The sequence below is a fragment of the Drosophila willistoni genome (genome assembly GCF_018902025.1).
Source record: "Drosophila willistoni isolate 14030-0811.24 chromosome XL unlocalized genomic scaffold, UCI_dwil_1.1 Seg141, whole genome shotgun sequence".
Lineage (NCBI taxonomy): Eukaryota > Metazoa > Arthropoda > Insecta > Diptera > Drosophilidae > Drosophila > Drosophila willistoni.
This window is the reverse complement of record NW_025814052.1, coordinates 5,673,651-5,698,436: the sequence shown is the minus strand read 5'-3', so window position 1 is coordinate 5,698,436 and position 24,786 is coordinate 5,673,651. Positions and strand designations below refer to the sequence as shown.

Sequence of the window (24,786 nt, the reverse complement as noted above, 5' to 3'; positions counted from 1 at the left end):
GAACATATTTTCCAAATTGTAACCCACATTCATCTAAAAATTATTAAAGTAACAAGAGTCATTCAGAGGTAACTCTTTTTTTTTTTCTTTGGGGTTTCTCCCTATTTTCTAACTGGCCCACGCCCACATTCCACATTCGGCGTCAGTTCGAAAACCCTAGAAAACTAAAAACAAAGTGAAACACTCCCAAAACAAACACAAAGACTAATATGGTTAACCCCCAAATGGGTACCATTAGTTCGACTGGTAGAAAAATGGTTTTCCCCTTTTTTTGTTTTTTTAAATTGACGAATATTGTTAAGTACAATAATTTTTAAAAATTAATTAGTGAACAATGCCATAAAGTGGTTATTAAGCATGCGGCCTGGAGTAAGGGTTAATTTTGAGGAAAGTCGGTTCTGGGCAAAGAGATAGAGGAAAAGAGAGCGAGAAACAGAGGGAGAGAGACATCCAGAAACTCTCCTGATCGTATGTGTGTGTGAGATAATAGGCGCCTGCGTGCCCCGCATGTGTGCGAAGAAGATGGCCTACAAGAAGAAAGGCAAAAGAATGATAGCGACAAAAAAAAAGTAGAGAAAGATAACGAGCAAGAGAGCAGCAGGCAAACGATCATTTAACTGTTTGACTGCAATCAATTAATGAAAACGCATTGCAGCAAATACAGTTTATCGCTTAAGCGCGCTGCTCTCCTTCACTTGCTCTCTCTCTCTCTTCCCCTGCCCCTCACATACTCTCTCACGAAATAGATGACTCATTCTCTTTTTAATACACTTAAAAACAATGGAACAAGTTTTTTTAACCATTAAAAATAAATTAAAATGGTAATGAATAAATTAAATTTAGATATGAAAATTGGCTATTCTACGACCAAAACTTTAAATTCATATTATTATTATATTAAGTAAAAAATGAAGCAACATGAATTTAAGGTTAGGTTACGAGATACAACCTCAAAAATAGATTTTACTAATTTTAAATAGAAGAATTGGATTAATTCAGTCAGTCAGTATATGGTTTAGTTAATTTTTCCCTAATTACTAGAATTTTCTAGGTAAAAAGGACTTTTTGGGAATTTCTGAACAGTTTTGTTAAATTATGATCTATTGAGGGTATTTTGTTTTTACTGATATTTACTGAATTGTTCTTTGCTTTTTTGTTTGTTTTTCTTAGTGTAATGAGAATAATGCATTTAATCTAATGATAAAAAAGAGAGCGAGATGCCAGAGAAAGTGGATGATATGAAACGAATGGGCGATGCAGATGTCAGAGATGCGGATGCCGATATCAATGATAATATTGAGACAATCAATCACATATACGAGAACGTTCCCCTACGATGTCCCGGTCAAGTTCAAGTGCCATCAATGCCGGAACTTCATAAATACTTTCAACGAAATAAAACGACAACGGTGATCTATGAGAATCTATGTCGCGGATGTGGCTATGGTAAATTTACTGCTGAAGGTCATTATTGCAATTTCTGTCAGTGTGTTGCTAATGGAGGTGTATTAGCTGGATCTGCACCATTGCCGTCATCCTTGAACGAGGCCAACATATATGAAAATATATGTGAACTCTGTCGTGGCATCTACAGTGAAAATGACCAATGTGAATGCCAACAGCAACAGCAACAGCAACAGCAACAACAACAACAACAACAACAGCAGACAGAAGAATCGAGCAACAGCAATAGCAATAGTAACAGCAACATCAGTAACATCAGCAACATCATTGCCACCACCAACACCAACACGAACAGCAACAGCAAATCAAACAAGTCGCGCAGCCTTTTAAGTTATTCAAAGTCAAGTGCCGCTACTCTTGGTCGGTTTTTTGGATCTCTAAGACAATTGAATCGGTCGGGTTCATTGCAGAGAGGCAACACAAAAAATGTTGACGGTTGTGTCGGCAGAGGGGCACGCGGTGGTGGTGGCGGTGTTGCGGGGATGGGAGCTGGTTCTTTGGAAATAATACACAATGTGGATGAAGTATTTCACACTCAGGCCACATTTGATATGCATCAAATATGTGAACTTAAGCAAAACAGTCAAAGTGATCAACATATCTATGGTAGATTGAGAGTGGAACAGCAGCAGCAGCAGCAGCAGCAGCAACAGGACCAAAAAGTGGGACACAAACGTCCTAGAATATCACGTAGACGTATGCTGCAGCAATCAAAGGAAGAGCGTGATAAAGAGAGGGAAGAAGAGGAGTTGGAGGAAGTGATTGAAGATCCCCATTCAAATAAGGAATCTAAAAATGACAAGCAACCCACCAAAATGTCATCCTTGTCATCTATATATTTAAATGAAAGCATCTGCCAATGGATGAGCCTTTTGCGTAGGGATATACATAATTATGATGATAATTTGGCTGTGCATCAGCAACCCAAATCGATGCCGGCCAGCTATGACAGATTCCAATGGAATGTTGAACGTGATATGGACATGGATATGGTTAAGTTACGACGACCAGAGCAATCTCTGGTTGATGACTTTAAAAGGCAACTAAAATATAAAAATCACCAAAGACAAGCTAATTCAAAAGACAACAATGAATATGAAGAAAGTCGACGACGATGCGGCATCAATGAACATCATAATGCGGAATTTGTCAATGAGTTTCTCAAACAATTGCCGCAAGAACCAGAACAAGAAGAAGAAAACGAACAGCAACCAGTTGAGATTGTTATTCTAAATGCTGAGATTTTAGTACAAACACAATCTCAAATTCAAGCGATCGATCCACAAAAAAGTGACTTTAATTTGTTACCCATTATTTCATTGTGGCAATTAATGCAAAGCACCTTTTTAGCCGCTAGTTTACATCCAAGTGTTCGTGGATTTTTGTGTGCCTATGACAAATCGTTTGCAATGTTGTTGGTGCGGCAACAACACCGACAGCAACAACAACGATCAGCAATCTCCATTGAGCGTTGGCTACATCGTTGCTATCGCTTGCGAGGGAGAGTAAAAAAAACCGTTGCTCTTGCCTCTCCCAATACCAATACCGGGTGTGAGTCAGACAGACTCAGAGGCCCAGGCACAAATACACAAATCGTCGTCGGAGGCACATCGTCTCAAAGTCGTTGTTGTCGTCGTTTACCTCCAGTTGTCCAAGCAACGTCAGCGAGTGAGAACGTGCTGCTGCTGGGCGCTCGGCCTCTCGCGTTCGTAGCCGAACCAAAGTTAAAGCCAAAGATAAAGACGCAGCTAGAGACGGAGAGAGAGTTAGAAAGAGAAAGACAAACAGAAACAGAGTTAAAGTCGTTGATAGAAGGGGCAATGCTGGAGGAGCCGGAAGAGTTGGGGAAACAGCAAGCTACAATAATTGGTAGCACCAACAACAGCAACAACATCAACAACAACAATATGGCAGCACCTCTCAAGCCAAAACAAATTGCCGATCAGCGCATTGATGACAATGAAAATGCCAATAGCAAGAACAACAACAACAACAACATCACCAACAACATTACCAACAACATCGGCAACAACAACAACAACAACATAAGCAGCACACAGCAGCAAACCTCCGCACAGGTTAACAATTATAAAACAAAAAACAATTCATTAAATATTTTTTTTTGTGTTTTTTTTTTATGTTTTTCTTCTTCTTTTTGTGAGGTGGTTCACTTGAAAAAATTGAAAATTGATTAGAGAAATAGATAAAACAGCAACAAAATTTGTTGCTAGTCGTTGTACATGCACTTGTGTGAGTGTATGTGTGTGTGTGTGTGTGTGTGTGTGTTTGTCTGTGTCAGAGAATACGATAAGAAAAGCAAATAACAAAACAAAAACAAACACTAAAACTAGTGTAAAGTTTTAACTAAAAACTCAATTTCTGTGAAAAATCCAAGTAAAAGTTTCATAAAAAGAAAACAAAAACAAATGATAATTATTATCATTGATAATTAGTGCACTTTGAAAGACGATAATGAAATATATATATACATACATGTATATTTGAGCCACAACACAGCTCAACAAAGTAAAGCAGAAACAGTTGCAATACTTTTCTCTCAGTGTAGACCAATTTGAGATAATGCCGCTGATTTCCCCTTAGTGGAAGCAGTAAAAACAGCTGTATTCATTTAAATATAAGTATATATATATATTATATAGACAAATTTGTTTAAATTTAAATGCAGATTCTAGTCAAGAATTCAATTGAAAATGGTTGCCATTTGCATTGAGTCGCAATTTTGTCGGCCTGTGTGATCTCACACACACACATACTCACATGCCCTCGTGTGGATGAATAACACAAACTGTATGCTCTTAATGTGATTTCCAAATTGTTTATTTTTGAAACAATACTGCTTCAATTATAGTGAAACAACACAAAAAGCATATTTATATTTATTTGAAAATACATTTCTAATCGAGCAATTGTTTATTATACTTTGATATTTGCTTGACCTTCTTAAACAAGTATTTTTTTTAATTGGAGCACACACATATTTGAATATGTTCCCCCCCCACCACCATTTGGAAAATAGCATGTAAATAGTCAAACCACACACCTCAATTCTCTACCCACAAAGAGAAGAAGAAACTTAGTTAAAATAGGACCTGAATTATCAATCAGTATTTGATTGAATATATATTTATTTTTATATATAGAACAACTGTGTGGTTAAATTACGTCGAAGAGCACCACAAGTGCCACAACGGAATCCGAATACAGCTCTAAGCAGAGCAGGGTATATCCATACAACGGAGAATCAGGATAAGAAGGACAACGACGATGATAAAATAAAACGGATACAAAACCCAAAACTAGAGGAAATTGTCGAACACATGGAACAGGATGGAATTGATGAGAAAATGAAATTGGGGGATGGCGAGGGAGATGAAGATGAAGATGGAGAGGAATCCATTTATCAGCCCATATGGCAGTTTAAAACTTTAGAGCCAATTCTGCAACATTTACCCAATGTGAGGGAAGCCAACGATGAAAGAGATGACGACGAAGTTGCGGCTGAAGCGAGTCACTTGGTGACTAAGCGACCAACGACAATCATCTCATCCACATGCGTAAAGCCAACGTCTTCGTCTTTGTCGCCATCGTCGTCTCCATCGCCGTCGCCATCGCCATCGACGTCACCATCACCGACATCATCACCCCCGCCAACGCCTTCATTGCCCTCGCCAACAATATCGATGGATCAGAGTGCTTGGGAGAGAGCGGGAGATGAATTTCAGTTTTCCAACGAATTGGAAACACTCAGTCTGGGTAGCACAGTGACCAATAGCACAGCGACATTGGGCTCGATTAGTAGTTCAATTAGCAATCAAAGTGCCAGTACTCCTGTTTATAATAATAATAATAATAATCCCGCTTCAAATGCAGCCGTCTTAATACATCCCATATTGCGTAACATTTGCATCATCTATAGTCCCAAGGAGCCAAAGAAATATAGCGCCATTTACTATGATTATCAACGTTCGTTAATCCATCACAAATTTATGACACGCCCGCCACGCATCCAAAAGTATCATCGTCCAGCACCGCCAATACCCAACAATAATACCACAACCGGTAATACACAGAATTTTGGCAACATCACTTCAGTCTCATCAGCAGCCATTGGGAGTAGCAATCAAAACGACGACAGCGGCTGCAGTTGTGAGGATCCTTCTGGATTGGATGCCCTCAAAGAGGATTGGGCATTGGCTGTATTAGCTGCTGCGGCCAGCACAAAACGTGGAGCTGGTGCCTCATTGGCTCAAGGACCGCGTTCGGCACGGAAATTACGCGTTCGTTCACAGGCACGGCTATTGTTAACCGATTCGGTATTAGCCTGGAGGGAGCAATTGCAGCGCATGGATTGTTGTGAGGATGAGGAAGATATGGTGAGTCCATGGAGCATGAGCATAACCCAAACTGTATGAATCCTTGCCTCCTTGCATGTGCATTATCCCCTTCCGATCCCTCAAAACCTGAAATTTGACTACATTCAATTGGTATAATCGGTTTACAAGGTGTGGGCCAATTCTAAGAACTTTGTAAACTTCTAAATCAAATTAGTTGACATCAAATTTTATTACCTTTTATTATTAACAATCATTATCTCTACCCTGATTTATCTTATCCTTGGCCCGAGCCATCTCCACATTCTGTTCGTTGTATTCGACTATCAGTCTGAAAATTGTGCCGATTTTTTGTTGATAGTTAATATTTTTTATTGCACTTTGTTTGCCATTTGTTGCTGTTGGTTTTTCTGGCTTATTTATTTGTCTCTCACGTTCTTTTGCCTGTTTGTTTGAATTTTTTCTTCGCTGTTTGCGGCATGCAAAAAATTTCATGGAATTGGTTTTCATATGCATTCCATTTGCCTGGCGAAATCCATGAAACGGATGCATTGTAAAATTGATCGAGTAAAATTTCGAATTTTTTTTTTTTAAGTAAAAGTTTTGCCTTTTGGTAGTCCTTTGCATACTTTAGGGGCAGCTACAGATTGATCTATAATGGATGAAATGTAAATATGGCCAAGTTCAAATATAGAATTGTTAGCCCTTTAAGAATGATGTCTTAACCAAATCAAATTATCAAAGTTTCTGAATTTCTTTCAGTGTACTTTTTGCAAAAGACCCCAAAAACATTGTGTTGATTCACATTTCCCAGCGTCGTTCCCCTTGAGCGACAATTATTTATTTTTTTGCATATGTCTATATGTATGTACATACATATATGTGAGTGTGTGTGTGTGTTCTCTCGCCCAACATATATACATATATATATGTATATATGTAATCGGCATTTAAATGAATGTAAGAGCATGTATCCAAGTTTGTTGCAAACCGGTTTTGTTTTCTGATATTGATTAGCATTAAATTAGTTAATCATTAGTCAAATATTTTTGGAATTGCTATTATAGAATAGGGGACTTTTCTCATACCCCTGTGTCAAGCCTGGTTTTTTTGATTTTCAAATTTCAAATGGAATTGTTACATTGATTTCTTGTCGATGTCGGCATTTTCTGCCTACGCAATATTTTTTTGTCATCGAATCAATCATTTTCCTTAGATACCCTTTCTACTTGATACACTCAATTGGCTCTCAGTTTGGTAGAATTTAAAAAAAAGGTCAAGGAATTAAAGGCTCTCTAAGCTAAGCTCAGTTGGGAAAAGGGCATACAAACTTCTGGTATGCCTGTTTTGTGTCTTATTTTGGCTTTAGGTTTGTTGGTTTAGTGAATCAGATGGGGGTAAAAATAACAACAACAACAAAAACAATCAAAATAATCGTATACATTCGAGGTCATATTCATAAAAAAAAAAATGTGGCTGCTTTTAAAACAAGAATCGTTCAAGCTCTGAAGCACACCAAAAATTTAAATCAAATAACGAGAGAGCATTTGATTTTTGCCATTTTTGGCCAAGCAAACGTATACCCTTCAGCATCAGTTTGTAATCTTATGCCATGCGATTTGCCATTTAATACTCTGTCATTTGTGTTGTTTGTCTCCAGATACAAGCAAAATACGTTTAGTGTGCTTATTCCCACAGCCATTTGATATGGCCATCAGATTTCTTTCAAAATCCAACCGGCATAATGGCGGAACACATGATTTCCGAGACTGAGAAACAGAGAAAGACCCTTAAAACAAACAGATCGTTTCTGTATAGTGTACCAGTCAGATTACAAAGAGCAATAAACAAGTCAAAAAAAAAAAAAAAAACACTAACAACTACGCAATACATATACATATATATAAAAATATATGTATGTATGTATATTCGAATAAATACAATTTGTACACACGCACATATGTTGTGTGTGTAATGTTTATGCAAACTAACAAAACAAAAAACTTGAAAAAAAAAATGAGAAACACTGCGAAAAAAACAAAGCACCAGAGATTCGGTTTAAATAGCAAAGTTTTTATTCGATTTTCAAAAAACCATTAAAACAAATTCAAACCCAATACGAAAATACTCTATAGATATTACCTTCAAATTCAAGAACTGTGTTTTTGAAAATGCTCCATTCTTATGTGTACATTTATGGACATAGTCAACTGATTCATAAATATCACAGTCTCTCATTTCTTAATACTTTTTATATACCTTACCATATAAAAAAACCGCTATATTATACTTAATGAAATCATTAAGCTTATTATATATGTATACCCACATTTGTTTATAAACATCGAGTCACAGTCAATTCGATGTGATATGATGTTTCGATTTTGAACACACAAAGGGCAGGCACAGGCGATTCGAGTTGAGAGTAGATCTTGTATATAAATAGAAAATATGGAATAACCCGTGGGTTTCTTCTGAGAATTTCATGTCGACGCCTTTGAAGTGTATACAAAGAAAGTTATACACGATAGAGAAAAGAATATCAGCTTATTAGTTAGTATTTTATGTTGGTTAGATGTAATTCAAGTGCTGAAAAAGTTATCAAAATAAAATAACTAGCGCAAGATTCAAGTGGAGCCAAAGTGTAATCCAAGTTTGTATAAAAGTGAGCATTCAACCTAATAAAAGCATTACTTTCAATTGCCTTTAAAGAGTCGAATCTAGAATGTATTTTCAAAGAGGATTAAAGAATCAAGATTTTCGGCTTAGTACTTTTCGACGAAGGCATTCTGTTAGTATAGGGATTTCTCGAAATTCCACGATCACTTCGAAACTCACCATCTGTGGAAATAAAGTGTCTAATGAAGACAAAAATTATTCGATATACTGACATTTCGGGGGTGTCCAGACCCCATGGATTGCCCTTCCCCACTGGATCCGTCCATGTTCAACACTTATGTTATTGATAACAAATTGTCGTCAATCTTTTCGATGATCAATTGCCTATAGAACGTAAGGCGGCACCCAATTCCTTGAGTTTTCGATAACAAATAATACGATTTTTTCCACTTTCTGTGTCGATAACTTTGCCATAGAGTTGCTTTGAAAGCAATCAGCAATTGGTCAGAAAAATAAACCAAAATATTATTGGAATTGGGGCTTGAATCTGCTACTTGGTAATGCATTGGTGTGCCATGTGTTTTTAAGGCAAAACTGATCGAGAGGGGGAAACTTGTGGAGGAGGCGGTGGTGAGCAAGGAGGGAACAGGCGGGGTCTGTCGTGGAGTTGAATTTTTTGTTTATGCCTGAGACGACGATAAACAAAATCAAGAACTTATGCAATAAAAGATGGGGAAAGAAAAAAAGACCTTAAATACAAGACTATTAGCCCTGCGGACATACACTTTTCATTTCAACGTCAAGCCAAGCGTAGCTCAAGATTTTTGTATCAAATTTGTTCTGTCTTCTATTTTTCTTCTATTTTTTTTTTTTGTTGTATTTTGTTTTGTTAAATATTTTTGTTGTTATTTTTTGTTGCTGTTTTTGCGCAGAAAAAGCAAACGAGACAGAGAGAGAGAGGGAGAGGGAGAGCGGAAGATAACAAATGACGGGCAAAGGCAAATCGAAAAGAAGACAAACAACGGTGAGCGTAAAAGAAAAATGAACCCCCCAAAAAATTGAAGTGGGGGAGGGAAGAGAATGATAAAAACAATAACAAATATAACAACAAAAACAAAATGAACTTTTCGAAAGAAAAAAAAAAACAAAACAGAGTAAGGGAAATCACAACACAAAAAAACACAATGGCCCAACATCGACATCGACATCGAGCACGAAATGCTGCAATTAATTTGCCGCCGTTTCTCAAATTGTGTATCTCAATTTGTGCACTTCCCACCTCTTCATCTTTAGAGGTTCGGTCTATCCACTCCAACCCCCCTCCTCACCCCTCTGAGTCTTTGTGTGCTCCACGCAATTGTATTGTATCTATATATTACTCTTTCTGTGCACTTTTTTTTTTTTTTTTTTGTTTGCAACCAACCCACAATTCACCACATGGAACTTATTTATTAAATGCATGTGTTGCGTGTCTTTTTCCCCTGACTCTTTTTCTCCCTTTCTCACTCTCTCTCTCTCTCTCTCTCTCTGTTTACTTTGGTGCTGATTGTGATTGTAATTCTTTGGTTTGGTTTTGTTTTTTTGTATTCCAGATTGTGCCAGTGACTGATATTCTGCGTGCACAGCAAATTCAGGAAGATAATGAGGTGCAACAGACTCAACAGACAACGATATTGCAACGCTTCAAGAGCGCCTCAATTGGCAATTTGACCGAACTGCCGGGCGAAGAAGATAAAAAGTCCATAACGACACAAATATTTAAGAAATGTAAGTACAAACAAATTGACATGTTCTAATAGCTCTTGTCATACGATATACTCATACGATCTGGCAAATACATATAGCATAAATTATTTATACATTCAGAATTTAAAGATTAAAATTTACATCGCCTTTGAATTGCTGGTAAGAAAAAGTGAAAATAATTTGGAGATTTTCATATAGGAGTTTATAGTTTCGAAATCTTTAAACATCTAAGGTCAATTATAGAATATAGAATCTGACTAAGGCAACACTCCCAAGTGATGCCTAGTAAAACATTACCTTTATAATCTTAATATTGATTTAAATTTTTCAACGAGGGTTCAGTTTTGTTTTTCTTATTGATAGTCTTTCACAAGTAAGTCATAAGGAGACTCTCTCGTTAGAGAAAATATATCTGCAAATGTAACATTCTTTATTATCATTTCAATTTCTTTGTATTACATTACTTACATTACAGAAATACTAACTAGAAGCTAGAGATCTAGGAGAACACACTGATTTGTGGGTAATTTTCGTTGGATTAGCAGGAAAAGACTTTTGTTGACTTGATGATTCACTCCCAATTAAATATAATCAATGGAGATATCAAAAATACCTTCTCCAAGCGTGAGACTGCATTTAATATTCTAAAGAAGACCCCTACGAATTCTTGCAAAAATTCTAGAAATCTATAAAACTTTTCAATAAATTTGCGCATCCTGTCACTAGAAATGTTCTCTCAAGTCTTTGTCTACACAGTGGTTCCAAATGTATTTGCTTGTTGTGGATATTTTAATGGGTTGAGCAAAGCCTTTTAAGGTTGCCAGAGTCGCCCACACAGTGCAACATGAATGGGAAACGGAATGTGAACCGCCAGTTCTCTGTGTCTCTGCCTCTCCCTCTCCATATACATATAAATATTTCTCCATATCACTTATTCTCTCACCCTATGTGTCTCTGAGAGTTGTTGCATTTTTTAGTTAATGAAAGTTTAGCTGGTTTCACTTTTCATTGTTGTTGTTGTTGTTGTCGTTGTTGTTTTCTTTCTTTCTTGATTATTATTATTTTTTCGCTGAATATCTGTTTTTGGCTTCCAAATGAATCATGTGTGTGTAGGGGAATCTTGAAAAGGCTAGGCAAAGTGTGGATGAGGTAAGGTGACAGACATATCCACATATTTGTGGGTGGGCGGATAAATAGTTATACCCAATTTGCATTGGAAGTCAGTCGAGGAGCTGATAGTCAACTGGCTTGATCAGAGATCATTAGAGTTTGCATTATGGCAAAGCCAACATTTTCTCTCATTTCCTTTGATGGGCGTTTAACCGAATGTAGGCCTAAGTGAAATGTATTTTACATAAATATTTCTATAAGCTGATTAATATATATATTTTTATTTTTTCTATATTTTTCTTTTTTTTATGTGGAACCAATTTTGGATACGATTGCTTAATGTTTCAATTCGAATTTAGTCAATGTCAATAGACTTCGCATGTAAGTAACCCAAATTAAAAATATGAGAAAGACGAACATAAAAGTTAATCATTTGAAATTTATAAATTTGAAATTTATAAGTTGAAATAAGCGAAAAATTTCCCATCTTACAAATCCCAAACTAATGAAAACAGTTGAAATTTTTTGTTCGTTTTTTAAATTGAATCATATTTTAATATATATATTAAGTTAATATTTGGTTTTAATTTCTTTGCAGTAATCGCTCGCCAAAAAGCGAAAAGAAAGTACGTCGCAGTCAGGTCAACAGTTTATTTCTAGATGATCAGTCAAAATATCCACTATTTGGATCACCTCTCAAACTCCTTGAACTGAATATGACCGATCATCCGAATGTGCCACGTTTCGTTGTCGATATCTGTGCCTATATCGAGCAGCCCGATTGCATTGAACAGGATGGTCTGTATCGTGCATCGGGCAATAAACTGTTAGTGGATGAACTGAAACGAAAGTTGACGCTTCTATATGATCCGCGTTTCCTGCAAACGGACGATATTCATACATTGACCAGCCTGCATAAGCAATTCTTTAGGGAATTATCCGCCCCGCTGATCACCCAGGAGGCGTACGAGCGTTTGGGTCGCCAATTGAACGATGAGGGATCAATTGAACGTATGCGTTTGGCATTTGATGATATGCCCGAACCGAATCGTTCGACATTGCGTTTTCTCATCAAGCATTTGACCAAGTGAGTAGAGAATAAGATGAATATAGTGTTCAACTTTAACTTGAATTTAATGAATCCTTTTGCAGAGTTGCTGCGGCCAGTGCCTTGAATCGTATGCCTGCCTCCAATTTAGCTATCGTGTGGGGTCCCTGCCTGTTGACCGCCAATCAAATTCAATTCGACATTGGCCGCATGAATATGCTGGCTAAGCTCCTGATCGAGAATCATGATCGCATCTTTCGTCCCGATAATGAGCGTTTAGTGTGCTAATTTGATGGGGCATACAAATATTTTTTAACATTTATGAACTGTCAGAAATTCATTTTGTATTTGTTTTTATTTTATTTCATTTTTGGCTTTTATGTATAGTGCGTCTATTTTTTTGTTTTCTTTGTTTGTCTACAGCTTTAATTTTTGATGGCCTTAAATCTAAAATTCTATTTATTTTATACGTTTTGTTTTGAACTTTTTGTGTTCTATGTCCATTTTCCACTGAGAAACATTCTAATAGTCGAATTCAGCGAGCAAAGCAAAAATGATTACCAAAAAAAAAAATACGAAGAAAATATTAATATATAACATATAAAAAAAAAGACAGTAGATTAGTTTCTAAACTATTGATATACAGTGAGTACTCACTATAAGGTCTCCCATATCATCACAACAACAACAACAACAGCAACACAAAACAACAAATTTGCTTATAACGATAATTACAATTACATCATATTATAAATTATTAATTTCATTTGATATATCTTTATATCTACATTATAATTTGTTTTTTTCCAATTTTTTTGTTTTTTTTTTTGTGTAACACATACATATATCGTGTGATATTCGCTAAGATATAGTTTATATACCATATATATGTATACAGTTATCTATATAGTCTATATATATACAATTATATTCGATATAGTTGTTTAAAGAAGAGCAAAAGCAAAAACCAAACAAATTTCCCAATAAAATGCTTACTCAATAAAATATGAGAACAAAATCTAAATATCAATTAAATTCATATTTAAAGATTTTATATTTGATAGAGGAATTATTTATTTTCATTCAAATTATATAAGAGAAAAGAAATAAAGTTTTTTTGCTTATCAATTTCTATCACTCATTAGGTTTTCGCTGTTAAATGAGTGCAAACTAATTTTTTATTTAAATTTCCAAATTGACGTGCTCTGACATTAGTTGTTTTTATAGTTCACAAAGCTCAATTAATTGACGTTCCATTGGTTGGGCCCAGATATAGGCATTGTAACATCACATAAGCGTAGTCACAATGCTTCTCATTCGGCCTGACATCATCATTATTGTCGACAAAATTGTGATCGTGTTTAGCCTTGCACTGGGACAAAACACGTAGTTCCGTTTCTCTGGCCCGGTTGCCCACTAGTTTCAAATCGATTATGCCCTTTTCATTGAAATAATCTTTAATCACACACTTGCTATAGCATTTGATCGGCATAGAGACTTGATCTACTGGCGTAGTTGGTAGCACAGCCTCAACTTCACTATTTGTCACATTGTTTAGTTTAAGGCAACCGATTTCCTCTGTTGAGCATTGTAGGAACTTCAAGAAAAAGGATGCTAGATCAAAGTTTCCTAATAGAAAAAGAATTGTAACTCACCAGATTTAGAGCAAGGAGAAGTAGTAAATAAAGTTTTAAAATCTGCCAATCCATGACAATTGAGTAGTGAATAGAATAGTTGGCCAGACAAATGACAAATGAAATTGATAAGTAGAAAGCAGCTAGCTTTTATATGCCCTTTTTGCTTGTTCGTTATGGCTTCTTGGTATTCTCTGCCTAAAAGTAGGCAATAGATTATTTGGCGTACTAGGCGGATTACACTGAACAAAATAACATCAATACAAGTTATAAAAGTTAATGAAAGAACTAAAAAATTATGTTTTCATTAGTAAAGTAAAATAATGTGTCTAGAAAATATCTCAAAACTGATCAGATTAAATGTAAGCTTATTTTATACATATATCGGCCAACAGTGCGGATGCGTAATTTCAGTAGCCAAATGTTTCTATTCAGTATACTTAAATTGAAAACGAATTTCATATTTAAAATCGAGTACACGGTGAAAGTCATTAGCTTTTTGCCCAATTAGGCTTACATTTTTGAAGTTGGATTAACTAGTTTACTATTATAATTTGCAGATATCGTATGAGTTTGGCAATAAAGGGTTAATTGTATATTATTGATACGACTCGGCCGTTTGATGTCTGGCATATGCACAGATCTTTATTTTGGTGTCGTTGATCTACAAAGTAGATTGCTAGGTCTTAATCCCAATCTAAAATTAATGTTTCACATTTATTCATTTTTGGTCAATCTTAATCTTAAGATTCTCAAGTTGAATATTGGTAAATTTTTTTATGTATTGCGCTTTAGCAAACATTGAAATGTTACAAAAACACTAAAATCTGAGAGAGAATTTATGTATAAAAATATCAAAGAAGCTAACATCGGCTATGCCGAAGTTTATATACCCTTGGTAATAATAATTTTACATGTTCAAAATTTGTTTTCTGAAACTCAATTCATCAATATACATACAAACAAAACAATTTTACTCTCTATTTTACAATTTGTTCTTCTTCTTCCCTTATCCCCAAAGCAAAGCAACGCACACATACACATACAGTTCATGTAGCGTTGCGTCTGTGTGTGTTATATTTATCCGATCACATTAAAATTTTGGGATCTGGGGTTTTATATCCAATATTATCACATGGTCCGATCCTTATGAATTTCATACTTTATTTTTCCCGGGTAATAAAAAACCCCGAAACAAAATTTCAGACCGATAGCTCTTAAGACGGCTGAGTAAAACGCATACGCACAGACGGACGGACAGACGGACAGACAGACATGGCTATATCAACTCAGCTTCTCATGCTGATCAAGAATATATATACTTTATGGGGTCGGAAACGTCTCCTTCTGTGCGTTACAAACATCTGACCAATTTTATAATACCCTCTGCAAGGGTATAAAAAATGATAACACATAAATAAACTATGATCATCTTGGGTATTACTTTTTTAATTTCAATTATATGTATGTTGTATTTCTTAAGTTGACCATTCCTTTGAACTTTTCACTATATTCTCTTTTACTTTTTTGCTGTCAGTTAGAGTTGACAGTCAAAAGGGTGGCCATAAAGAAAGAAACAATTGGCTTAAATGGAAATAAAGTTATAGTTTGATGATTAAGTTAAATGCCAAGACAGTTACATGTTGCCTAAAATGTTCTCTGCTGTTTGCAACTAATCAAAGTAATAATAACTAATTCGGTTGCCAAACCGCATCGCAAATAACAGGCATACATGTATGTAGTTTATATAGATGACATTTTAAAAGAGAGAGAGAGAGACGAGTTTGCCGCAACCGGCTGTAGGGAAAATTTCAATTTTCTGACCAAATCATACGTAAAGTTTTTAGCAAAATAAAAAGAAAACGTAAAAGAAAAAAGCCAACGAAACAGCAATGTAATCAGCCAAGCATTTGACTTGGCCTTTCATCAAGAAGGAAAGGACACACATAGAGATACAAACATACATGTATATGCATGGATGTATGTATTTATGTATGTATGGGTTATGTACAGGCGGCACATGGGTTTAATATATAAGTTCTGAACTTGGCGACACTAGGACTGTGGCCGGGCAGCAAAACTTTTGCTGGCCAATCACCAAAAATAACTAAGTAAGTGCAAAAAGAGAAATGCCATCTCGAGATACTATCTTTCTTTGTATGTATGAATGTATGCATGTATGTATGTATGTATGTATACATTACTTAAAATTATTCCAGACTAAAATGGAGAAAATCTAATGTAGGTGTATAGTGTAGGCGAAACCCAATCTAAGGAATTTTCCTTACTTTATTTAATTGACAATGCAAATTGAATGAAGCAAGTTTCTAATATATGTAATTATGGTTCACAAATGAAAAATGTCATCAGAAGAAGGGCTTATAATTCAATTTATGGTAGAAAACCACAGAAGAGTTCAGCCACCGCCTACAACTGCCTAAGTATGGCTCTATACTACACAATATTGCCCGTTTTTGGCAATGCTCAGCAAATAAACTTTGCGTTCTCATTGCGGACATTTTGTGCCAGGAGGTCGAAGGGGCCGCATTTTGACCGCATTGAAAATGTCGAGGTGATGTCGAGTCGGTTGAGTTGCGTTGAGTTGAGTTTCAGTGTGGAGTGTGGAGTGGTATGAACTGAACTAGAGTGAAGCAGTGTAGAAGAGTACAGTAAAGTGGAGTGGACCTAACCACTGAAACGTGCCTTAACTTATAAAACGTTGTGCAAGTGCAGCACTAGCAAGACTGCCAATTGCATGAAAAATGAATTTTTAGACAGGGGAAATGAAAAAAGAAACGAGCACCACCTTGCCCCCGCCTGCGCCCCCCATAAATGATATCTAAATAAATACACTTGTTTTTGACATTCAAGCGAACTGGCAATACTCTCAAATGTAAACAAAATAAATTTGATAGAGACTACACAAAAGGCATTCGAGTTAGAAATCAAATGTACTTCATTTGAGGTAGGTGAAGTGAATCAGAATTTTGGCTTATATGTATATAGCTTTCACCAGATCAATCTGAGACAACGGACATAGGATGCGCAGCTACTATCACCTTCTATTAATGACTGAAACTAGTACAGAACTAGAACTAAATTAATCAATAATTCCACGCAAAGAACAAAATAAGCCATCGATTATCAAATCATTACAGTCTTTGGTCAACTACAGTTTCAGTTAAAGTTGTGAAAGCATTATTGTTCAAATAGATAAACAAAAATAGCTTAAAGTGTAATATAGCCTTAGTTAAGGGTACACAAAAAGATGACCAAAATGGTTTCCCACATGAAAACTGAGAGAAAGGCGAAATCTTTTAAGGACCAGGCCACCTGTTGTGGCTAGAAGGAGAGAAAGATAGAGAAAGAGTGTGGCATCACCACTCTAGAAACTCTAGTTGTGAGAGTGCCACATGAAAACGCTGGCAGCAATCCTTGACATTAAGTCGTTCGGCAATGTGTAATAACTGACAAGACGCTGAGCCAGCAGCTCTGAGCGAAGAGATATGACAATGCTGAGCCCATTTGACACACGAGCCTGATGATATAATAATAAAACCGCAAACAAGTAATACCAAAAAACCCATCCAACCAGGCTACATCAACCGCACCCCACCCCCTGCTACCTACAAATGCAATGTGTTGGGCTGCTGCCCCTTTTGGGCTAGCCATGGCTGAAAGAAATGAAGGCAAAGGAAGTGAATGACTATTCAAGTGTCCTTTGGCGTGATTAAGCCACAAGTGCGTGACATTTTAATGCGACATTTATGCCACAGGACAAGAGATTATTATTGAAAATCGCGTGACAAAGGCAACAGCAAAAATTCCCTTAACAAACATCCATTTCTCACAGCTTATTTATTTATTTTCTCATTTGGCAACCGAGTGACAACTTATATTTGCTTCCGGTTTCCGTCTTCATCTTCATGCATGCATCTGTGTATACTAGGCAAAAAAGGATAGTTACTTTGGATTTTAGCTGCATTTAATTTAATTTAACTCTAAAAAGAGCTTGTTACATAACAAACATAAAGCAATCCAGAGCCAAAATGGATTAAACAAGGTAAAAAGTATAATTTTGTTTAAATCAATAAGTTATTGGTGAATATTTGTCCATTTTCTGCTGCAGCAAATTGAAAGATTTTGTCACACATATAAATAAGCAGTTGTAATTCTCAACAAGTTTTTGCATGACCAATGCAATTTTGATGTCGTTAAGCAAAGGATACTGTAAGAGTAAACTGGAGCTGTTTAGTAGGCAAAGTTGGATACATCTTAACAAAAAATTAAATCTAGATAGATTTTTTCCATTTGAATAAGCCAAGACTTTGGATTCTTGCCAAAACTTTTGATATTTAGAATCTAATTGCCCAATTTACATTATTTTTTGCACAATTCAGTGGAAAATCTCATATAAAATAGGGAAATAAAAGTCAAAACAAGGGATTATTAACTCCTGCAAGGATATAGAAAACAAATGATAAATTTTTGCCTTATATGCAACAACATTGCTTTCTCTGATCACCTAGCATCTTTTTATGGCATATTAATCTCAACAGATGTTAATTCATATGTACATGGGTTAATAACTGACAGGAGAATAAGTTAACTTTTGTTTTTGCGATTTTTGTGTTTCATAAAAAAATGCTTGTGAATCAGCAGTTGGTCAGTTGTGGGAATATTTGCTGAATCAACATAGCAGCCAGTTGAAATTAATATCATCGAAATCATAACATGTCAACACACACACCCACACACACACACACTTTGTAATGCAACGCAAACTAACCAAGAATAATAAAAAGAGTAACAAAAAAAAAAAAAAAAAGATGGAATTCCATGGGTTAGCGCGAATGGAAATTACGCTAGTCTTGGATGGACAACGACCAGCAGCTGTTCCCACCTATTCAATAAAAAACTCTATGCAAAAAAGTGATGAAAAACTAAAACAAATAACACATTTGGCCAGCCGTTTTTGAAATACTCTACTTACACATATTCTGAACAAACGAAATGCTCATGTTTATCTTTAAGTAAAATGCAGAGATCAAAAATGAAAAAAAAATAAAGAACAAAATGAAACCAGTTAAAATTTTCTTTTATTTTTTAGCTATTTAAGACCCAAGTCTAAACAGAAATTAAGTTCTATTAGTGAGATTATTGAAAGTAAGAGAGAGAGAGAGATAGTAGTCGGTGGAAGCAGAAAAGGAATTGACGGCCTTTGCTATTTTATAGATAGTAAAAACTATTTCATTCACCTGGGTACCATAGGGCATTTGTTTACAAACAAAATGCCAATGGTAAACGTAACCGCATAATGCCAAATGCAATGCCAGAAACAGGTATTCCGGTCGATCCACCCGCTCCCACACACACACACACACACACACACACACTTGTCCCTCTTTGCCCCTAAATATCTATCTTGCATTGGCATTTTCATTTCGTATTCAAATGCTGTTTGCATAAAAAGTACAAAAAGAGAAAAAAAAAACCAGGCGAAGACAACATGTTCATGTCCATGGTTACTCTCCGTGTTGGTATTATGACGAACCATCATACATATATCTACATATATGTACATAAATATGTATGTGTGTGTGTGTACCTTCAATCTGCATTCCATCCCCAAGTAGTACCCCAACCGACATACTAAAAAGTGACAAAAACAACAAAACTGATGGATTCCTCCCTACTTATTTGTAAAGTCATTGGCCGCCCAGGGGTGCTAAAAGAACAAAAAAAAAAAAAACAAAAGAAGCAAAAGAAAACCTAAAATTCCGGCAAAATGAATAAAATGGATAAAATGGTAAAAGTCAAAGAGAAGGCAAAATTGACAAAGACGCTTCGTTTCGTTTGGCTAACAAAAAAGAACCAAAAGTGCCTGGAACAGTTGGAGCCAACCCCACTTGGGTGTACATATGTCTGTGTTTGGTCAATTGGAATGTTTACTTTGATTACAAAAATATATGGCAAATGTTTGGCCACCGAAGTATTGAAATAGTGATCGCGAGGCAACTCGTGATGCAACGGCCGATAAAAATATAATCTATCGTACATGACAATGTTATGAGCTTTTACATAATTCCAAAATTGCAAATTAGTTTGAATTTATGTTTCCCTATGGCAAATCCTTATATCTCTCAAACAGACTGCCTCAGCATCCAATCCAGAAATTTATCCCCAATTTCAGAATAATATCTATCGAATTTCACCCCATCATCTCTAGTGACCAGACTAACTTCTGTTAACTGTGTTTGGTAGGAGCGGTATTACAACAATAACCAGATAGAGCCAAAACAGAAAGAAATCTGCAATAGTTATACCTATCCTTACGAAAGAGTATTTAAATTTCGGTCAAATTTTTTACAAATTTCCAGGATATAATTTGGACTTTTATCCAATTGTCCTATGGACGTTTTCGTAAATGTCCACAGGATGTCCTATGTCCTTTTTTCCAAATGTCCACAGGAAGTCATACGAACTTTTTGCCAAAAGTGCTCGGGAAGTCCTGTGGACATTTTACAATATGATTCTTATGTTTTGTTCGTTGAACTTTGATGTTAACTATTTCATGATGAATTTACGCTTTCAATATGCAAAATATCAACCTTTGTAGGTAAACTAAAAGTCATCAGAAATAAAATACACACAATAAAAGCAAATATAGGTATGACGTATGGGAGATTTTTGTTTTTGTAAAGTTTTGCTGGCCAGGATGGGAGCAGAATGGCGCTTTGTCGCCATTATGGGAACCATTTGTTTGCACGCGGACGTCCGACTGTTGAACCAGGGGCGGCTATATAATTTTTCTCACGCTTGGCGGTCCCCGCCCTTCTTTGGCGCTAACCGAGCCACCCAAGCCCACCCAACTCAGCCAACTCAGCCAACCCACCGACAACGACCACATGTCGCTCATGATTAATTGAAAAGATTCGCTCAACTTCAACTGTAGTTTCTCTCCTCTAGTTTTGGTTCTTCTGTGTGTTTTTTGTTCGCTTTGGGGTTTTTGCTCTAAAAAAGTATTTTGATTAATGAAAATAAAAAACAAAATTAAAGAAAACAAAAATGATTTTAGGTGGTGGCAAAAATTTAAATAAAGTGGCAATTTAATGCATATCAAAAAAACGGAACACGACCAATTTCTGACCTGCCCGAAATAGCTCAAAGCCGAAGGAGAAACCGTCAGAATCAATTGGTCAACCAGCGAAAGACTGTTAGTCGCTTTAGTTCTCTTTGTCATTGGTTTTGTGTGTGTTTATCTTTTTTGTAATGAAATGGATGAAATGTGTCGGAAATACTTTCAAATTCCATCGTCTATTTATGGTTATCAGCTTCTTTTAGAGTCTTATCTACTTGTTGGGTTTCTCTTTAATTTATTTTGCACTGTGTGATAAGATGCCAGACAGACTGTTGCTTTTTTAGCAATCACCTGTTGGCTTTGACAGTTTTTGCAGTAGAAATAGTTGCGATATGGCCGAGCACCACATTATAGTGGAGCACCGGCACCACCAGTCCTATCCGAATGAGAGCGATCTGGCTTTATTGCGTTCTCAGCATACGCCACGTTTGTCCAGGCGTCAGTTGATTCTAGTGTTAACAATTGGCGGCATTTGCCTTATTTCACTCTATGCCTACTGGGACATAATGATGATAACAGCCGGTGCAACGGCCAACTCCTTTGCTGCACCCATTCCAGCGGTTGGGCAACGAAAGAACGTGAATGAAACATTGGCCCAGCAGCTGGAAAGGGAGGTGCGTGTCCTGTGCTGGGTCCTTACCACACCGAAATATCATAAATCACGAGCCATACACATTCAACGCACATGGGGCAAACGGTGTAACAAAATCTATTTTATGACATCGGCCCCAGATGATGAGCTCGAAACTGTGATCCTCACCAAACCGGATAAATACGAAGTGCTCTGGGGCAAGACAAAAGAGGCATTCACATATCTGTATGAGAATAAATTCGATGAGGCGGATTGGTTTATGAAAGCCGATGACGACACGTAAGATCGATCTATTCCAACCAACTATTAAAGTCTATAATGGAAAATTTTTGAATATCCATTTCAAGCTATGTTTTTGTGGAAAATTTACGTCACATGCTGTATCCCTATTCACCAGATATGGCCCTACATTTTGGTTTCAATTACAAATTGATCGGTAATCCTCCTAAAAATGGGGTAAGTCTTCAAGTCTCAAGATGAATGAATGCTTTATACATATATTTGCTTTCTAGTCTTACATGTCGGGTGGCAGCGGTTATATACTAAGTCGCGAGGCTTTACGCATCTTTGCAAATGGGGTCAACGATAGTAGTAAATGCCGTCAGGAGGATAATCAAGCTGAGGACTTGGAAATGGGTATATGTCTATATAATTTGGGTGTACCAGCTGGTGATTCTCGTGATGCCAGTCTACGGTTTCGTTTCCTACCCATGGCACCATTCTCCTTACTTTTATCCCATTATTATGGCATGGATTTTTGGTTCTTTAAATATTCCTACTACAATCCCAGAGCGGTGAGTTTAATACACTTAGAAAATCAAAGAAAACTAATCTGAAATCTCTTGTTTAACTTTGTTAGTGCATGAACTGTTTGTCGGACTATCCAGTTGCATTTCATTATATCTCGAGCAGTGAGCTATATGTCTATGACTATTTCAACTATCAACTGCAGCTCTATGGTCGAACGGAATTGACCGAGTATTTGCCACAGAAAATATTACCCGAAGAGCTGCAGTCATTTATACGGCCAAGTGACAATGTGCCCCAATAAAAGGGCCAAAGTTCTTGCAAATTTTGAAACAGAACAGATTCCATTTGATATCTCGAGGCATTTTTTTTTTATTTTTATTTCGTTTTGTGTTTACTTCTCACATATGTTTAATAAATAATAGGCTTAAAGGAGACGTGCTAAGGTTTCCAGATGTTGCTCTAGCTGCTGGTGGGAAGGGGGAGGGGAAGGGGAGTTAACAGTTGTTGCTTGTGTTGTCCTGTGTATGCATTATTAAGCAGCGTCTGAGTTCTATGCAGAACAAAAGCAGCCACAGTAAATAGGGAATTATGGACTTAAGGTGCAGTTGTTATTCTTAAAAGCTTTCTAATGCTCCCCAGCAATGGGTTATATCAAATTCTTGCACAAAAGATCTTCTAAAAGAATTTAATTTCTAATATTAAGCTCAGAAATATTTTCCATATCAATTTACTAGAACTAATCCAACCAAATGTCGAGTGTGAAGTGGAAAAAGAATTAAAATTCAAAATGTTCTTAAGTTTATTTTATTGACTCATTTAACTATGTGTTAGCCGGGTTGCGATTGTTTTCGATTTGCCTGATTAGGCTGACGGTGTGGCACACAATTTACTTTACCTATGTCTTCTTTGGTCGGTTACGTTACATTACGTTTCAGACCATGGCCAAGTGCAATTAAATGAGGATAAAAGAGGCAGCGAAAAGGTGGTAGCAAATCCACTCGGTTGGAATTTCAAATTGCAAATTATGCTTCCAACGGTCGTCAACGCGCAAGTAGAGAGAGGGAGAGAGGAGAAGGCGTGTGGTAGTGATTTAGGCCAGACATTATACGGCTAAGGCACGTCGAGGCGAGTGCTGTTAGTTGGGCGGGCATTGTGGGTAATTCCAAATTATGCAAACTGCCTGCTGTTACTCAATTAATCTTGATAACGCTTGTGTTATCCAAATACAATTAATTTGGTATTAATTACAGAGGCCAAAACCAGTCAGGATAAGAACAGAAGCACTCTCTCCCCGCCCCCAACTACACCTCTAATTCCAGAACCACAATGAGTTTGCCAACTTCTATAAAATTATTGCGGAAATTGTCTGCAAAAAGAAAAACAAGAAAAAAACTATACGAAACGAACGAAACAGTGGGGACTAACTTTCAAATACACGACTTTAACCTAATTAGAAGTTCAAGGAACACAATGTTCCACACGATGACATTTCCGGAACCGGCAAACCGTTACCTTTGTATAACCTTAAGATAAGGGTTCTTGTGTCATTCCGTTATTTATTATTGGGAGTCGGTTCCGCTGCTTTCATTTTTATAATAGAAAGTCTGTTTATGGCTAAATTGCCCACTTGACTTTAAGTTCTAACCGGTTACGATAACGATAATTATGTTGGCCTATCTTTTTGGTTTATTTTGTTATAACTCTCAACTAGTTTTGGCGCTTAAGATGCACGGTGTGAGTGAGATCGGTCACAGGCTTGATAAGCTGATGATTGATGATTTCCAATTAAATTTCTAAATTGCTGAACATTTCGATTGTAGGTTTTTAGTACAAACCCCACCATAAAGGATCTTCATAACGTTTTGTATGCCTTTGGCTAGAATTATTATTATTTTTTGTTTTTTTTTTTTGGGATTCGGCTGGATTTTTGATCGCTCAAGCGTCACTGTGTATATGTAGGTGCTGCGAATAAAGAGTGTATGTGTGTGTGTGTGTGTGTGGGTGGGTGGTTGTGTGTGTATGCTGGCAAAGGTCACAAATCATTTTCAGTTTGTACAATTTCTTTGTCAGCTTGTTTTTTGTCTATAGCCCAGCTTTGGCTCGTGCTTGTTGTGCCACTTTTGTTTAGCCGACACACACACACACACACACACATATACTAACACAACTCTAATACACACACATGCATTGCTGTTGCTCGACTGCACATCCGCTTGATGCCACTACATGGGCACTCACACACACACAGACACACACATATAGATATTATATATGTATGAATGTATGTACACTCAGTCAGTATCAGGTTCTACCGGCATATCCGGGCAATG

The 24,786-nt window shown here is 36.5% G+C and overlaps 3 protein-coding genes across 3 annotated transcripts; 2 read left to right on the top strand and 1 right to left on the bottom strand.

Moving 5' to 3' along the window:
* The first annotated feature begins 1,189 nt into the window (after positions 1-1,189).
* On the top strand, positions 1,190-13,105 carry LOC6648698 (putative mediator of RNA polymerase II transcription subunit 26). Its single transcript, XM_002071481.4, has 7 exons — positions 1,190-1,639; positions 1,724-3,542; positions 4,626-5,858; positions 10,028-10,202; positions 11,651-11,672; positions 11,890-12,378; positions 12,444-13,105. Exons 1-7 carry the CDS (start codon positions 1,218-1,220, stop codon positions 12,625-12,627), a joined length of 4,344 nt encoding a protein of 1,447 aa, XP_002071517.3. The 5' UTR covers positions 1,190-1,217; the 3' UTR covers positions 12,628-13,105.
* A 362-nt stretch (positions 13,106-13,467) lies between these two features.
* LOC111519302 lies at positions 13,468-14,092 on the bottom strand. Its single transcript, XM_023179392.2, has 2 exons — positions 13,995-14,092; positions 13,468-13,936 (listed from the first exon to the last, which is right to left on the bottom strand). Exons 1-2 carry the CDS (start codon positions 14,046-14,048, stop codon positions 13,577-13,579), a joined length of 414 nt encoding a protein of 137 aa, XP_023035160.1. The 5' UTR covers positions 14,049-14,092; the 3' UTR covers positions 13,468-13,576.
* Positions 14,093-21,446: 7,354 nt separating this feature from the next.
* On the top strand, positions 21,447-22,836 carry LOC6648751 (glycoprotein-N-acetylgalactosamine 3-beta-galactosyltransferase 1). The gene is made up of 4 exons (XM_002071479.4): positions 21,447-21,985; positions 22,054-22,162; positions 22,219-22,500; positions 22,566-22,836. Exons 1-4 carry the CDS (start codon positions 21,447-21,449, stop codon positions 22,755-22,757), a joined length of 1,122 nt encoding a protein of 373 aa, XP_002071515.1. The 3' UTR covers positions 22,758-22,836.
* The last annotated feature ends 1,950 nt before the right edge of the window (positions 22,837-24,786 follow it).